The following is an 18,551-nucleotide window of genomic DNA, read 5'->3' as shown; positions in this document are numbered from 1 at the left end:
TCCATTACCCGAGCCCAAGCCTGCATGCTCAGCCTTTTCAGTCGTCCCAGTCAGCTGACAGTCTGTAAGCCGAGACGAGCTGGGATGACAGCAGTGTCCTAACACTGATGTGAGATGCTGCGATGTTGTAAAACACCGCCGTCCACATAAACAGCTCGCCCAGCGCTCGATGTAAAGACGGCTACACAATCAACTGCGCTCAGCATCATTGTGGAGTAGGCTGTTGTTGTCCTGACAATGCAAGGTCCGCCGAGGCTTTATGTTATATATCTGCCCATTTTTAACCAAGCTGCACACAAAGCAGACAACAGCCACAAGTTAAATTGTGCTTGCTCTGCTACGCTGCCTCTCCTGTATTCTTCATCTCCTGGATGTGGCATTGATCTGTCTTACCCGGAGCACTGTCTGTGCCAACCTGACCACTGTTATCAATATTGCATCAGGCTCATTCCAAACAGGACATTTTTGCAGCCCGTCTGAAGTGGGGGGTGGTAAAATCCGTGCTTGTCCTCTTTCCCTATAAGTGAGGGAAGTCACTTGGAATCTAATCTGACCTAAGAAGAGTTCACAGCTCTCCACATTGTGTGCTAAGAAGGAAGGTTAGACAAGGATAGCGCAAAACTAGACACTCATGGGCCATGAAAAGTGACTTTTACATTATTTATCACCTCAAATTAGCTTCAATTGTGTACACAGGCTATATTAATTAGTAATCTCCTGTAATTAGTACACAATCTTTTCATCATCACCCAGAATCAGCCGTTCTGAGAAAATTAAATGGTTACGGGGATGGCAAGTCAATATTTGTTTGCCGGAACTGAAGCTGAAATATCTAAAGAATGACTTTTTTTTTTTTTTTTTTTTTTTTTTTTAGCTCTCAGACTTATCTGCACAGCTAAAGGAGTTTATATTATACAGCTCTATCCTGTGGACAATAGTTGCTTTGTCATATCTGGAAGAAAAACTCCATCTGAGTTTTCATTTTTGTCGGGGTTTTTTTTTTTCGTTTTTTTTTTTTTTTTCCAGTGTGGTTTATCTGGCAGATACAGCAATCTAGGGAAGCATGGAGGTATTAAATTAAACCGGGAGGAATCAGCCATGCAGCTGCCACAATGCCCCCTGGGAAATATAGTCAAAAATGGAAAGTGTTTCTGCAGGATGATATCTGGAAGCGCTGGTGGCTCATTGACTTCAAGCCTGTTTGCTAGCTCATTAGCCTTTTAGCTATAACTGATTCCACATACCCTGGTGGCTTTATGGTTGTGCAGCACCGATGCCATACGATCTCGCTTTTAATTAATGCCCTGAAAGGATGATCACAAAATCCACAGTTTGTATTGTTATGGCACACAGCATAATGGAAACTGCTGGTAATTAATGCACAGTTAGGGTCACATGTATAAATTCTGTGTTTTTAGTTCAGCTGCTGAGGCAAAGGGACCAACCAAGGGCATGGCCTATTTCTAAGGGTATTATGGCTCAGCACGCTAGCAATCCCTTACTATGCACTAACCTCCGGCTACCATCATGACCTCTATTTTTAGAATACTAATTGATGAAATGGCCATTTCTGCAGCACTTTAAGAGAAGTGAAACCCTTCAATTGGATGGGCTGGTTATATTCTGATTGTAAAAGATTTAAATGAATATATTTATAGAAAAACAGGTCTTATATAACTGTTCTTTGAAGTGACTTTCCCCCCTAATCATTTAATAGGGCATAACTAATGTACTCTAATTTGTTCTAATTGAATTTGACCATGCAGTTTGACTAGAGCAGATAAGACTGTAGTGGCCAACTTCACTGCATTTGAGCACAGGAAAACTACTCCTCTTATACACCAACATGTACTTATGTAATCCCACTATTATTGTGCACAAGGGTACTAAAAAAAAAACAGAGCTTCAGAAAAAATGGTTTTAAGTTGCCGCGAGTGGTGCAATCGAGTGATTGGTTTTCCACCCTGGAATTTGCATCCTGTAGTTTAAAGCCATTAGAGATTCGATCAGAAGTTAACTTATAATGTTGATACCCTGTTATTATATGCAGATTTTTTTAATTAGCCTCATTTGTAAATTACACAAATGCGGCGTCCAAATTCACATAAATCAGCACACTCCTTGGTGTACTGTTTATGCTGGGTGGCCAGAAACAGAGAATCCCAGCTTAATGCGTGTTTAATGGAGTATCTGATGTGAGCGAATGCAACCTTGGTAAAAGGGTCAAGCTAATCGTCTGACACTGTTACTTCTGCAGGATGCTGCAGAGGCCAGTCGAGGTCAGCGCCAATCTGCTCTTCCCCAAAATATAATACCTCTGACGGTTAAAACAATGACACCCAGATAAAAAATCTTGAGGGATATTTCCAGAAGTCCTCTAAGCTTCGTTCATCTCTAGCAAGGCTGCTGTCTGTCCTTCGCCGCTTCTCTCCTGATTGATAGGAATAATCCATTATTGTGGCCCATTGATTGAACCTGGCAATCAAAGATCATGTGGCAGAGCCAACTGGACCCTCCTATGAGACGGCTCCCTCATATAGGCGCAAGCGGAGGTGTCAGCCACCGGCCTACTAATCACCCTACGCTGTGACTAATGGCTATGAAAGCAATCACAGGGGAAATGCATCATCTCTCCAGACCCTCTATCTATCAACCTGACTCCCTCTCATTTGACTGAAACGCATGCCAACGTGAAATATGATGCTTTGTCAAAGAGAGAGGGGGAGCGCGCTGGCTCTGGAGGGCTGCTCTGCGGAATGTAATAATTAAACACACCCATAAAGACCCATTGTATTTCATCTATTGACATGTACGTGGCGCGCATTTCTGAATGGTGCAAGCTGTTCCCCGAGAAAAGAAAAACCCTTTTGTGTTTGGTTCCAGTGCTCGGCTCCAGTGCCTCGCCAGTTTATACCCGAGTTATACTAACAATCATTTTCCACTTCAGTCATCTTTCAATTCTTTTCCCCACATGATATCAACAGTGTAATGATGAAATAAGGAAGAAGAAATGCCTCCCTCGCACACCATCAGAAAGCCATTTGTCAGAGTGGCTGTTTTTTTTTTTTTTGGCTCAGACAAAAGCCAAAAGCAGGTGTCCTTGGGTAACCAATCTTTTGAAGCTTTGCATTAACGCGGCTGAGGGGGAGCAAGAGAGATTCCCTGGTATTGTTTACAAATCTGGGATTTCTGAAGTTGTTTATGTCACAGTTTGGGCTGTGCAAATGTTATTTCACACAGTGGGATTGCTCAGTAAGGGAAGAAAAGTTTTCATCTCTTTTCATCTCAGCCCAGCACTTTGCAGCCAGCCAGCCAGACAGGCTGGCCTTACGCTACATTTCCTCCCCTCTGACCCCACTCTGCTCTAAAGTGCTCCTCTTTTATGCAGCATGGTGTTAGCCTCAACAGGTGACCATTTTTTTTTTTTTTTTTTTTACAAGGTTTACAACTTAGTTCACTTCAGGACTAATCTGAAGCGACAAAATCAAGTCAGCGTCCTGAGGAAAGAGTATTCACCGATGTTCTTCCAGCAAACAGCGACAATGCAAAAATACAAAATGACCAGCGCTGTCAAACTGGGCCTTGTACTCCATAACAAATTCACAAGTGATTTATGTTCTTGTGCGTTTACCGCATGCAATATTAGTCATTTTGAAACAAATTGGCGCTGCGACTCTGGAAATGAATTCTATAGATTTTCCCCTCCGCTCATTCTGCTTTTCTCTCAGTGAGGGTTATTACTTAATTAGATCCGAGGACGGCTCTGTCAGATATCTCCCCAGTCTTTGACAGAGACTCAGCTTACCTCCGTCTTTCACACAACCCATAGAATATTGATTGCTTGGCAGACGCTTTAACCAATTACCTGACATGAAATCAGAAATAATACATGAATAAATTCCCACAAAGTCCTTTTCATTTCTCGTTAAGGAGTGAGTCATAGTTTTTCCAAAGATAGGGCAGAATTTAAACAGTTGTCTAACTGCCTTGAACTGTGGTGTTTTTTTTGCATCTGCCTCCATGCTGAGGCAGGATAACCACACCACGTTTCCACTGATGTGCTTATGTGTGAAGATGTTTTTTTTTTTTTTTTTTTTGCTGCTGCTAGTAGACCATTCAGATGTGCCGGGTCGGTTTGAAATGAAATCACAGGAAAACGTGCTAAATTGTCATTCAGCAACTTTCAGAGCTCATTATATTGTTTAGCACACCTGATTCATCTGGCATTTAGCTTGACAGAAACAAGACGTAATCTGCACAAACAGTGTGTGGCTCAGACATGGGGTGAGTGTGTATTGAAAAAAAGCAAGGGAGAGAGAGACTAGTGTTTACTCCTCTATGAGATGCATTCATGATTAAATATTTAAATGGCTACATATGGCAACATAAAATTAATCCCAAGACACACCCCTGCCCCTGTTGTTATCTAGTAGGCCATGATATTAATCACCATTGCTCTGATCAAGGCAAGCAATGTGGCTAGTGGCACTTCTCTGAAATGTTAATAAAGACATAGCATATTGAATGGTGTACTATTCTCGGCAGGAAGTCCGTAGCCCGTGGCTGCTCACTAAATCTCAATGACTTCATTAACTCATTACCATGAGTCACGGAGCGCAGTGCCAACAGCAATTAAAGCACGACAGAAAAGAGCGGTGTCCTTGGGCCACTGTTCTGCTCCCAAGACTGATACGCTTTACTAGATTTACCAGAATGATTGACATATCAATAGGTGCCGAGGTGGATTAAATGGCCTCAATCAATATTCAAATTTGTCTCACTCACACTTCGCGCCTGCAGCAAATCGTGCACACCTTGTCAAGCGCTATCGGCTGTGGCGCTTTAAGCACGGTGCAAAGCCACCGGCACGCCGCTGCTGAAATACGACATCCCGTCCGTCACATTTAGGAACATGATGTGCCTGTGAAGATTGCATTTTAATTTTTAATGCTCAAATTACTTTTGAACTTATGATAATTGAAAATTATGAGAGGCGAAACAAAGTGAAAGAAAGTAAAAAAAAAAATGTATATATATATATTTATAGAGGGCAGGAAAGGTCAGCAACAGTCTCTCGCAGTGCAGAGGAGACTGGTTAATATTCATCCAAATCTTTTGTCTTTTCTTCCTTATTCAACCAAGGGCCACAGGAGATGAAAAAAACTGTAACTTTCAATGAATATGTCAAGGCTTTTAATTCAACTTGCTCCACTGTCTTTTGTGGAAACACATTTCTATTCATGAACCCAATCCTCCCCAGTCATGACACTGCATACTTATGTTTCTTTTGTAAAACTCTGGCGAAATGGTAATTAAATTGCAACTGGGGTCTTCTATCCCCTATGCCGACTTAAAGAAGCCTTTATCTTAGTAAATGACTGACAGTTGATTATGAAAAGCCGGGCTTTTTTTTTCCGCGCGCAGACAGTCCACCCACACCTTATGCTTTTGTGCACACCATTGTTATGGTTCCATTGTTAATGAGTTTGGAATTAACTCGCTGTAATGGCTGAAGACTGGAGCCCCTGTTGAGTCTGACTGTATGGTGGAAGGGGAAAGCTGGAGGAGTAATAGCAGCAGTGTACATGTGATGCATTTCTCACTTGCTCGCCAGAAAAAAATGCAGCTATTGTCATCACTGGGAGCTTCATTCAAAGGATGGTCATGAATACTGTAAAGATGTGACGTTAGGTGTCATCTCGTGTGCCTTTATCTCTCTCAACGGATGGTCTTTATTGTGATTTTTGATATCAGTCAGGCGTTAGATCCAAAGCTATGGCCTCAATCAACTGGAGGCATTAGACTCTGCCCATATTAATTAATTATAATGAATTAATAAATCAACATTTCTCATTAGCCCATTCAGAGACATTCGTTTGGTATTGAAACACTGCACCAGATGCATATATGAGGACGGTAATGTTTTCTTCCATATTGTTCTCCATGACTGGCATGTCAGGGTGAGTAGGCAGCGCTGAGATCTGTCTCAGGGTTGAGGCAGAGGTCACCACCCCCAGTGTTCAGCTACTTCAACAGGTCAAGGTAGGGTGGGTGTACATCACTGCGTAAGAAATAAAACAGACATTAAATATACGGTGGTATTCGAGTTTGATTTTTTTTTTTTTTTTTGGCTTTTTCTCCAGCACCTTCTCTGTCTTCCCCTGTTCTCCTCCTCTCCCCTGTTCTCCCCCTCTCTATCCCGAAGCATAATTCTCCATAATGAGCTTGTGGACAGGAGATGAGATATGATTCTTGGAATTAAAACAGCATTTTCTACTTTGATCATCCAGCAGTGTGTGAAGCACTGAAATAAGACTCTCCCCTTCTTTATCGAATCTTGCTCTCCCTCTCCCTCCCTTAATCTTTCCCGTGCTCGCTCGCTCCGCTCTATCTGTGCTTGGGGGATTGCTATATGAGATGGAGAGTTAATGAAGAAAGCTTTTTCACAAGAAGACTGGTAAACTCTGGCAACTTTGTTCTCTGCTTTTGTTAATCGCGTCACGATCAGCTTTCATGCTTTGCGATCCCAACCCCTGAACCAGTTAAAGCATAAATATTTAACATCATTATTTTCCGGCCCCTGAGAATATGTCTTTAACATTTACATAAGTCACTATACAAATGAGTCAGTAGCACTTTCCGCCCTTTATGAGGTACTAAAGTCACAGAAGAGGAGCTGAACAGCCCCGAAGGCAGCATCAACAAAGCCCTTGTATGTGAACAATCCAATGATGCTGTCTCCTTTTATTCCTTTTCATTACACACCCTCTTATTTCCCAACACTTAAAGAAATGCCCCCCACCTCCTTCCTGCCGCACGCAAACACACACACACACGCAGTCAGAGGTGGCCCCGTCTCCATAAACTGCATGTGAGATACAACATTGTCAAAAAGCCATTTAAGATGCTATCATCTAATATGGAGGCTGACGTGGGCTGGTGCTGGCAGCGCCGTTATGTAAGCCGCTTTCTCAGGGACTGATAGCAATCCAACACACCCAGCAGGGGAGCGGAGGGGGTGGGGGGATGAGGGGGGGTGTAGGGGGGTGAGGGTGCTCGGCGATGGTTAGGTAGGTGGTGGTGGTGGTGGGGGGGGGTGTGTGTGTGTGCGTGCGAAACAAATCACACATTCAGCACACTACATAATATTGCACCCAGTGTTTTGCCACAGGTACAGAGAGATTCACTCCCTCTTGCCAATTGATTTGTTAATATGCTAATGCGCCGTGATTAGTGAAGAAAGAACAAACGAAGGCACGTCTTCGCTCGGTGAGGTGTTGATTGAGAGAAATTAACAACTGGGCTGAGAAGTACAAAAAGAAAATAGAAACTCACTTTGGACTCACTGTTCAAACTACACGCCATGGGAGACCCTTTAATAATTGTATCATCAGTGTGGGTTTATGTATCTGAGATTGTCAAGCAGCCACACTGAGCTTGGCAATGTGATGCATGTTAATGGCACGTTTGCTAGTGTACAGACTGCGGAGGCCTGCACGCTGTGGAAAATATCCTTTTTAACGAGGCATTCAGCCTTATATTTACTGTTGAATCTTGTTTTCCTACAAATAAGAGCAACATCAGCCAGTGGGATGAAATAATCTCACTTTTTCCCAATGTAAATCATTTTTCTTGAGTAAAGTGTCATTTTATTCTTGATACTTTATTGTCTTGAGCTGGCTTATTCCATCTTGTGTCAATATATTCAGATTTATCAATATAGTGAAAATTCACCGGCAGATTTTTGCAATTGTTTGAAGCAAAACAGTATTTTAAGACTGGGAGTAAAATGAAATAACATGTAAAGATGGAGAATTTTTGCAGTGTACTGGATGATTGTACATTTGTGGCAAAACATGTAGAGGTTGTTAATTATAAGTATATTTGAATGTGATTTCAGGTCTCTGGCTTAGTTTTAGCCCTCATATCACCTACAGTAACCTTGGCAAACATAGCTTTAGCATATACAGAAGTTACATACATTTGATGCAACAATATATGACATTATGAAATACAACATAATCTGATGTATAACAATGGTAATATATGCACTACAGCCTGTTACTAGTATAGAGGCTAACTATTTCAGAGGCTGTAGCAGGTGTTAAAGCTGCAGTGAAGACATTGGTATCATATGAAACTTGACAACCTGAGGAATCCACTGGTAGACCCAACCTGCCACGCTCTGATATCAAGATATCTGAATGAAAATGGGTTCTATGGGTACCCATGTGTCTGCACAGGCGTATTCTAAAATGGTGTATTTGGGGTCTAAACAGTCTTAGAGTTGTATAAATTGGCTTTGACTGCAAAGCTGAGACTCTTGTGGCCTCTGAGCTACATTTGATTAATATGTGATGATGTTAGCCCCATAGCAGCCATTTCATTGTAGTGAGACCATTTTTTGAATCTGGATGTCGCTGCATAAAATGACCTGTAGTGACCTCTAGGAGAATCGCAGCCTCATGAAACTTTACATCCACAAATTCGAGAGTGAGGGCATTTAGAGGACATCTGCTTTTCTAGGTATATTGTCTATAAAAGGGAGTGAACAATTTCCAGAACAGAACAGTGCTCTCCATCCAATCGACCAAAAGTGCAGTTCTTACAGAAATCTCCAAGTTTTTGAGACCAAATCAAACCATGGATTTTTCTGAGGTGTTCCTCCTGATATGGCATTTTGGAGGGCCTTTTGACCATGTTTATAAATGATCAAATTTTGCACCAAATCTGTGTAATACATGGTATCCATCCAAAAATTGCCGCAACAACTTATGACACATATGCCTGGGAATTGCCATCATGTGCATCCATCATAAACCTTATACACGCTAAATAATAAATAAATAGGCAGCTTAAAAGAAAAAAAAAATCGATTTATGACCTGAAAAAGTTGGCACACAGTGCTGAGCTGCATCTCAAAATTGATGTCAGGTTCACTGCTTTCACACGATGTATACCTCTTCTAGGTGGTATTATTCCCCCTCAAGACCACCCACACCACCCCCCTAAAATGCATCTAAAAAAAGGGGTGTGGAGTGTTGCTGATAAAGTACGTGCTCATTCTATGCTTTTTGTCAGCTGAGTCTAATGTTTCTCAGTTAAATCAGAAATTTTGCATGGTGCATCTTCATCGTCATTAAGTTAATTTTCCCAGTAATACAGCTTTTATTTCATTTTGCCAATTATATTCTGCTCGATAAAGGGCAGAACTGAGCCAAATGACCTTTACCACACATGATTAAGTTTCATAGCACCTATTGAATAACAAAGTGTAGCTCTGGGTCAGTGTGGCTGAATTTGGTTCTGGGACACCGGTACAAATCCTCTTGCAGTGGCTTTGTGTACATTGGAAACGCATGACACGTTTGTGGTTGACATTTGTGCAGGCTGACTCCATATCACTGATTTCAGGAGACAGCCCTGCTGCGATGTCACAGCCAGGGCGAGGGTGGCTGCAAAGGCAGTGGAGCCCTTGTAGTGTGAGTTATCTTGGGCTGGAAATCTCAGCAAACATCGTTATGTGGGCATGTCGGCCAGTAGATTTGCCCCTAGGAGGGAGGTCTTCTCAGTGCAGTGCCATCTCTGCAGGTTTTCACTTGCAATTGTGCTTCCCCTTAGCGCCACAGCACCAGAAAATCGGGAATTTCTGACTATTATGGGCCATCTCCCTCCCACTGAGTTTATGTAGGTGTAGCAGTTGCACTTGACTGTTAGAAAACTCAGTGCTGATCCAATTAAGGGACACAGCCAATGTTGTTTACTGTTTAGGGTGCCAGCAAAACTCATGTCATTTGTAGCCCTGCTTTGGAAGTGTCTCATTTTTATGAATTTCATTCCTCCACTGACAGGTATAAGCCTTTTGATTTATCTACTCTCCTAGCATTGCAAGAAAGTTGTGTGTCGAAATAATTGAATGCTTTACCTGGGAACAGAAATAAGACCATTGTTTGCTTGTGCTGGGTTGAAGTGAAATCCCGAACCTTCCTGTAGAAGTCTTGAATCTTTCATCTTGCTGTTGTCAGGAAACACTGAGCACATCCTAACTACAGTGCATAATACTGAATAGAGAGAACTGGAACTAATGTTTGGGCATCACGTTTCAACGATGCAGCAACGATATGGGATTCCTCAGGTATTCAGGGCGGTAAAGCGATGAAAGTGTGAATGGATCAGTTTGAAACAGCCAGATGAGACCTTTGCACAGCAGGGTCACATACTCAAAGACCATGCATTACCTCCTGCAGGACCAGGGAAATACATTCTAACTAAGCCAAGCTGTAGCCTGAGCACTGGAGTTCGTCGGGTCCACAAGTCCCATCATTTAGTATCACGTCTGGATCGCCCCTCAGGACCAGGAGTATGCCTTCATATCCAGACAAGACAAAGGGCGAGGGGATGATGTGCTGTGTCCTCAGGGAAAAACACCCGGTCCAATCATCGATAAGTCAGCTGTGCTGTACATGTGTGATGGATTTATCAAACCATTGATTAGTTATTGACCGCAATGCTCAAGGTCATCTTGTAGGAACTGCCAGTTGTCCAGTTTGAGATAGTGCACTTAATGGTAATGTCAGGGGCGTCTCCTGTTTCTCAAAGGTGCAATAAGTAAGGTTTTTACTGCCCCATAGCACAGAAATGACCATAATATATCTGCAGGGAGGGGGGATGATGATCAATATCAGTAAATTAATGATCTCTTCACCAGCTGCTGAGATTTCTGGCTTTCAAAACTCATTTTCTGGCTCGTAGTCTATTTTGGAACAGGGACTTGTCGCCCATTGCAGTGGTGATCTATTAGCTAGATGTTCCTGTTAGATCTAATTAGCTAGCATCTCTACGGTGAAAACTTGATTATTTTTGTCAAATGCAGGCCTTCACAGGCTGTGCCAGAGACCTGTCGGAGTTGTCATCAGTCGCTGATAGAGCTTGATGGAGGTGATAGATTTCTTAATCTCCCTGTAAATACAGCAGTGAGAGGCAGAAACAAAACGCTAGAGTGGGTTTCAGGGGGAAAAAAGAAATTTGTGGAGTAAAATGGAGCTGATGTGTGCATTTGAGTGGCTTTACTTAGTAATAAGACTCTAAGACCCCAAGTTCAGTTTCTTAAAGTATGCATTTATTGATGAGAGGGGGCTTTTCAGAATTGATTAGCGTAAGACGAAAGTGCACTTTTCCCGGAGCTTGTTTCACAAGTGGAGACCTTCCTACCTGCTGTTAGACGACCTGGATTAACTGCATGTACTGCGGCGTACAGGGAAGGAACAGCATGTACGGCGGTTAGAACAGAGCTGTGCAATGCAAATCTACGTGCCCTCGCTCTGCTTTAGCCGACGATATGTGCATTTCAATGTAGTAGCACTGAGACGCGCTGTTTGTCTGTTTCTCTCACAGGGGATTTAGCGTAAACCTCCCGCCGATATCAGTGCGCTTATGTGGACAAATCTGCAATTCATACTCCTCAGGGTCCACAGTGTATCTACCATAGTCGAATTTCACCACTCACATTAATCTACTGCAAACTGTAGAGGTTCATTTGGTCAGTGGGTGTAAGGTCACAGCTGCTGTGCATATCCTTCTTGCCGTTTCTGGGAGCATCCAGGGAATGCAGTCCCTGTGTGTTGCTGTGTGGGAAGCAGCCGCGATGTGAAGCTGATGGTAAATCGATAGTGATGGATCAAAGGCCCGCATGGCTTGAGCCCTCTGGTATCAGGGTGCAGGGACCAACAGTGACTTTTACACCTCCTCCCTCCCTTCTTCTCATTTTCATCTTCTCCTCCCCTCCTGCCTCAGTTGTTTCTTTCATCTTATAGCATCCAACTCTCTACTGTCCTCTCCACACTTGGTGGCAGTGTGTGTGTATGCATGTGTGCATGTGTGTGTGTGTGTGACACAGAGAGAAGTGATTTGATGCTTTGCGTCATGGTGTCTGGTGACATCAGCCAGTAGATGATGGGAAGACAAAACGTAATGCAATCGATATCCAAGTGCTAAAAATTGCACTCATTTCCCGCTCCATCCACACAGCTGCTGGTGTGATATATGGGAAGCATTTGACAGATAACTGAGATGCTGTTCATTAAATGAAGTTCCTGTGCTGCTTCAACATTTGACGTTGGAGTGCTGCCAACAGTGCCATTCCTAGATATTTGGGGGCCTTGTGTAAAAAATCATCTGGGGGGCCCTTGCGTTTTACAAAGAATAGATATTTATTTCACCCTCTGAACAAAATTCACTAGTTTCTTTAATTTTTAGGGGAGTTTTTTTTTTTTTTTTCCTTATTTTCAGGTCATATTCTTGTTTTGTTTGTTTATTTATTTATTTGTTTAGCTAGTTGGTTATTTAGTTATGTAGTTACTTAGGTCACATTTTGTTTTTTCTTTGCTAATTTGATCATCCCCCTTTTCCCCCATGTTTTTGAAAGGAATCAGATGAATCTGTTCAGGCTTCCAGGGGTTCCTTTAAAAAAGGGGATTGGTTGTGGGGGCCCTAAATTGAGGAAGGCGGGGCCCTAGATGCTCTGCCTGATCTGCCTAGTGAGCCAGACGGTTCTGGTTGCCAATGCACATTTTCTCAGACATTTAGCATCCATGTTCTAATTGAAATTGGTACTTCAAATAGAACTAGCTCCATGCACGGATGGTTCATTGCATATAACTGTTGGTGGTTCAGTGTGTTGTTGGTTGTATCATCATAAAAGCCACACAGCTGAGTAATAACCGCTTGGTTCTGTTTTCTAGGAGAAAAACATTGGCCGGTCCGCTCCCAGAGTCACCATGGTAGGGATGGCTGTTCTTTGTCAACCGGTCAAAGTTGCCTCTAACCACTTGTAAACGATTAGATCTCATATTAACCCATTAATGGATAATAGCTGTAATTTGGAGCAAGAAGATCTGGTTCTAGATCAGTGTTTAGAGGCAGCTTATACCTGGAGTGTTCATTGTAGTGCAGTGCCCTCCCATTGATCTCTATCTATATATCTAACCTCTGTATTTTGCCCTTGACATTTAGCTCTTCCTGTCTCTGTGATTGCTAGATTGTGTGCAATCTGTCTTTGTGTTCTGGCTCCATTTAAATCAGTGGTGTGGTGATGTGTGGTCGCCTACAAGGAAACATTGTAAAGAGGTGAACGCAATTGTACTGCAATTCTAGTTTCAACTCGAGCTCAAATAGGTCCGTGTTACAAGCAACTGCTGTGAGTAAAGCTTGGGCCCATATAAAAGCCCTAATTAAAGGAAAATCTGCAACCAAATTAGGGCAAGTGTAACCAAGACTACCTCTTGATGTTTGTTGCAGCTGGCCCACATTGTAGTTTTTTTTTTCATTGTGTTGTGCTTAAAACTGGTCCCATTTCACTCCTCTGTTTAAATCCCTGTCTTACTCTGAAATGTGTGGTTTCAACTGTTCATGTATGGTGTCACTGATTCTAACCAGCTATTGCACTTCAATGCTTTTCTACTTAAATGAATGTCCCAACCTCTATGGTGTGCGTGGTCTTCGACTCTGTGCGTCTCTCAGGGGAGGAGGGCTGGTCTATAAAGGTATGGATAAAGGCAGTTTTTAATGATGTTACTTCTTTTTACTTAAAGAAGACATCAGATAAATCTGTGCTTATCCTTGCTTACGATATGCAGACCCTCCTCCTCCTCCTCCTCTCCTCCTCCTCGCCCTCCTTCTCCTCCTCATCCTCCGCCTCCCCTCAAAGGATGTCTACTTTTCAACAGCCTACAAAAAGGAGTCGGTTGGTATGTCAGTCAACTGTAAAGAAGAAATGATTTTTTTTTTTTTCCTGAAATTATTCTACTATGTGACTTCAGGTAAAAATACTATACTGCACTGTTTGATTTTCTGGAAAGATTATTACCTTTAAGCCCGGTGAGTCACCTCGGCTTTGTAGTGCGGCCTGAGTGAAAGAAGAGACTGGCTGTATAAGAACATCATGGAGCGCCTACTTCAATAAAGTGTACCTCTTATTGGCTTTTAACACAACAGGTCACAGTAGTCCTCTGTGGGTTCACTGTCCATGTCATTTCAAAATGAACTGGATATGAAGTCCACCTCCACCTCCCGCCCTTCCTCATTCCCTGCCGAGACTATCATGGTACATTTGTCAAGCCGGATTGGCATTTATGGGGGGAATGGCGGAGGGCATTGACACGTCAAGTGACTAGTTGCCCTTTGGTGCCTTTGGGGTGACTGTGAGTTATGAGGTAAAGAGGAATTCTTATTGGCATTGTGGAGCAAACTGTCTCTCCTGAGGATTTCTTTTTTTATATATATATACTCGACAGAACAAAAGAAGCACAGTGAAATCTGTGGTTTCAGAGATTCTCGTTTGTGTAATTATCTGTAATGGCATCTGTGTATTTCTGCGAAGCTATTAACTTCAAACCAAGTAAAAAGGTGTTTAACTGGGTTTCACCTCATTAGCAGACATACACAGCAGCACGAAATCAAAGCGCAGCCACCTCTAGCAGACAACTGGTGCCTTACAACTGGCAGTGCATTTGCAGGCCAATAACAACACGACATGAAACTCAGCTGGTTAAAAGAATACTGATGTTGCTATGCAAAATTATTGCCAGTCTCTTTAAGAGTGGAAAGAGTTTTACCTGTATATATTTACATAATTAAACAAATTAAAATTGTTTGTGGTTGCTATGACAGTGAGGAGCCAGACTCTGCTTTGATTGGAGCTGCCAAATGTCAAATGCCATTTAAATCTCCCAATGAGGCTGCTCTTATACGTGTAATTGCCAACACACTGTGTCATGTTGGGGCAAAACTGTTACTTGATTTGGTCATGTTGTCACAACACATCCGAGCTTCTGTTTTAATATTTTAAAGTGTTAATCTGTATTCTAGTCTTTATCTTTTTTTTTCTTTCTTTTTTTTTTTTTTTTTTTAATTTATTCATTTATTTTAACTTGGCGGCGTCTTTGGTGCAACGCGCTCACTGCTGTGGTCTCTCTGCACTGCACTCCCAGGGATCCACTGTCAGTCACACAGTTTATTTAGCTGTTTTCCTTGGATTTTCTGCTGAGGAAGTGATTATGGTCTGGAGAGGATCTCATCAGATTTTTTGAATAATGAGTTTTAAAATGTGTTCCCATCTCTGTATTTTTAAAAAATTTTTTTTTTGCTTTCTGCCTGGGAAGACACAAGTTTCCTTTGTTTGTCTTGCTACACTAATGTTAAAAAATGGATGAAAACTTCAGTTTAAGAATATTTTTTTTGTCAGAAGGGTGCTCTCAAAATCAAAATGAGTAGATGAAATCGTTACAGTTTCTAACATGAAGGCTCCTCTCAAAAACGGGGATGTTGTGGTGTGTTTCTCAACAGGATATGATAACTGATATGATTTATCAAAGCTGACAAACATCTCACAGGAACATTCCTCTCTCACAGCAGCCACTCTGACTTGAAATAGCAAGTAAACTCAGGTGTTGCTAATGATGTTAATGAAGGTTCTGTTCATATTGATCATGTTGGCTCACTGGAAAGTCTCAATTCTCTGCTACACTTCAATGGAAAAGGTTTGATTTTAGTTTTAGTTGGCTCATCTGGTCTCCCATGTTAGCAAACTGGAGATGAAAAGTGAGGCTATGCTGGGTTATCCCATAACTTTCATGAAGCAAAGCTGTTGCTAGTCGGACAATACACAAGTGAGCATCAGCGCAGTTTCAATGGTTTGAAATATGATGACAGCTCATGGCCACTCTGTCTTTATTTACGCAACTATTTTATTTGGATTTCTTCAGATTTTCATGAGACCAAGATGTAGCTGCAGTAAATGGATTTATTTCCGACAGACTTCTGTTGCTGCTGATTTAAACGCAAAGTGCTGTTCCTAGGAAAGACCTCGCTGACATCAGCTGCTCAGACAAGCAAATATAAAAGCCTTCATGACGAACTGCATATAGGTTGAATCAGTATTGTGTTGCATCTACTGGTGATCGACACTGACAGAGCAGACGCTTGTTTATTTGGAAGTGTTGCTGATTATGTTCACACTTTCTTTGGATATTCCCCAATAATCAACAAAATGTCAGTTGATATTAAATAATTAGTAAATATCAACAACAGTTCAGCAGATTATCAATAAGACATAAATTATATTTCAACAACATATTGACATATCTATTGACATTCTGATGTTTGTGTTTGCTGAATTATTATGAAACCCTCCAGAGTTATGGGCAAGACCCACCCACAGGGTTAAAGGCAGACTACGTGTAACACTTTGTATATTAACATTGAGGATGAGGCTGAGGAAGGATAAAACCCCTCAGGTTAATGCCAAGAGTAATAACCCTGAGAATTACTGGAACACTTTTAAATGCCTGTATTGAACCCAGTGTTTTGATGTCAAATGTTCATAAAAACATAAATAGAGCAAGTTTGGGTTATGATGAGGTCAAGCAGTTGTTCTGAACTCCTTTCAAAAATTCTATTCTTTTGAGAACTGAGTGGCATTTGTCGTTCCTGACCACATCATAACAAGGTGGGATGACCTCCCATTTTCGAGCCTCTTTTAATGAACGGGCAACAGACCAACTTGCTTTTGGGCGTGTCTTGCCCAGAACTTTGGTGGGATCCATAATAGCAATGACCTAAAAATGGTTTGCCAGTTAAGATAAGATATTCCTGTATTAGTCCCACAGTGGGGAAATTTCAAGCATTACAGCAGCAAAGTGGATAGCAAAATATGAAGCATAATTTACATTATAAACAGTGTAAACAGATAATAAATAGCAAAAAGCAATATAAACACTATAAACAAGGAATATAGAAAAAAAAAAAATAGAAATTTGAACAATTTAAACAACAGAAGAAAATAACCAAAGCGTGAGGAACAACCCGCTCCGACGGAGGTTCAGACTTAGTGTGAAACCATCAGACCAAGTGACAGAACCCGATGCCCGGTACTGGGATTCAGGAACTGTTAGGCTTGATCCAGCCTTGTGGGAACACCCCTTCCCCTCCAGTCTTTACGTTCTTTGAATACGTACAGACATGGCATATTGTATTTCTGCTGAACTCTTGTTGACATTTAACTGCTACATCAATTGATATTCTGTTTCACATCTGCAGGGAGTATCCGGAGAAAGTGCTACCCTGATTATTCCTCCAAAATTCAGCTTCACGTTGTGGCTGAGGTTCCGGATGAGGCATACAAACTCAAACTGATTCTCAGTAACCGCTCGGTTAAGAATGAGTAGTAGATGCTAAAATTAGAAGTGCTGGAAGTGCTATAAATATAACTTATAAGCGTTATCACTAGTGCTGCAATTGGGTCAGATTTAAGCTTTCTCCTCTGCCAGTGGAATCAATGGTGGGGTGGGGGTGGGGCTGGCAGTGGGGGGGTGGCAACTTCTATCCAGGGGCCTGAAGCTTTGTCCCTCACTAAGCGAGTGAAGTGGGGCTATTATGGCAGTTAACATTTAGCGATTAAATGTTAACACTCTTTGTCAGTTTTTGTTAAATGCCAAGCCCACAGCGGCTTCCCGTCTTGTGCTTTCTCTGCAGTGAGTGGAGGGCAGGGATGTGTCAGCCGCGATGGGCTGTCAGCAGAGCCAGTGGGATGGAGACCCCGTAGTCAGACATCCACATTCCTACCTGCCACACGCACGTCTTGCACACAAATGTATGGGCAGCACACACGCAAACACACACACACAGTCCACTCTGCTGCCCTCCCACCCCTGGGCCTCTCACAACTCTAGAAGCTCCACATGGCGAGGGCTAATGGGATGGCAGCGCTGTTGGTTGTTAGAGAGGGATGGCGAGGAGGAGAGTGGAGCAGAGAGCTCAGACCGGCTCTCTAATAGATCTGGGGGGGGCTGGGGAGGGTTTGGCGGGGGCTGTCGTGTGATCACTGGCCCATGCTGCTCTTTCTTTCCTCTCGTCTAGCCTCCTTTTCTCTCATTGCTCTCCCTCGCTCCTTGTTCATACTTTTCCTCCCCTTCTGCTGCACTCTCCGCCTGTATTCTCTCTGTCCATCTCATTTTCTGTCTCCCTCACCCCTTTTTGTTTTTGTCTCTCTCTATTTGCCCTCCCTCCCCCTCCGCCCCACGTTGTACTGACATGCCAAGCCTTTAGGGTTTCCATTAAAACATGCCCTGTCTGTTTGTATGTCGATGTTTTGAAGTCAGGCTGGGTCTGTTTCTTGACAGCGGCCGCTCTCTAGTTCTACTAGAATATCCATTCATGTTTCGCATCTTTCAAAACACTTTGCATCATTCAGCCTCAAAGATGTAAAGGCACTTTATATGCCCATAGACACCAGATTACACATTCCCCCAATCATGGGCGTGATTTCAGGAAACCGGCTGTTTTGATTTTTAGTCACAGATTTAATTTGGTTATGCAAAGTGTACATAACTGCAGGATTTTCCCTCTCTGTTCCTTGCTCTTACAGCAGCGTATGTTTTACCTCCCAAAGTCTGTTCAAAATCAAACTTGGAAGTTAAAATAGTGACACCCAGTTACCTGGGAACAAGGTTTTGGTTTGTCTGATCTCTGGGACTTTAGTGTTTTTGAAAGGGAAA

The 18,551-nt window shown here is 42.3% G+C and overlaps 1 protein-coding gene across 1 annotated transcript in view; it reads left to right on the top strand.

Moving 5' to 3' along the window:
- The window catches only part of shisa6 (shisa family member 6), a 57,360-nt gene that overhangs the window by 25,158 nt on the left and 13,651 nt on the right, over window positions 1–18,551 (top strand). Inside the window, exon 4 of the mRNA XM_030078142.1 lies at window positions 12,741–12,779. Within this exon, the coding sequence (XP_029934002.1) occupies window positions 12,741–12,779 (39 nt within the window). The remainder of the gene's footprint in view (window positions 1–12,740; window positions 12,780–18,551) is intronic.

Source organism: Myripristis murdjan, chromosome 19 (assembly GCF_902150065.1).
Source record: "Myripristis murdjan chromosome 19, fMyrMur1.1, whole genome shotgun sequence".
In the NCBI taxonomy this organism is placed as follows: domain Eukaryota; kingdom Metazoa; phylum Chordata; class Actinopteri; order Holocentriformes; family Holocentridae; genus Myripristis; species Myripristis murdjan.
This window is presented reverse-complemented; position numbering and strand designations above follow the sequence as displayed.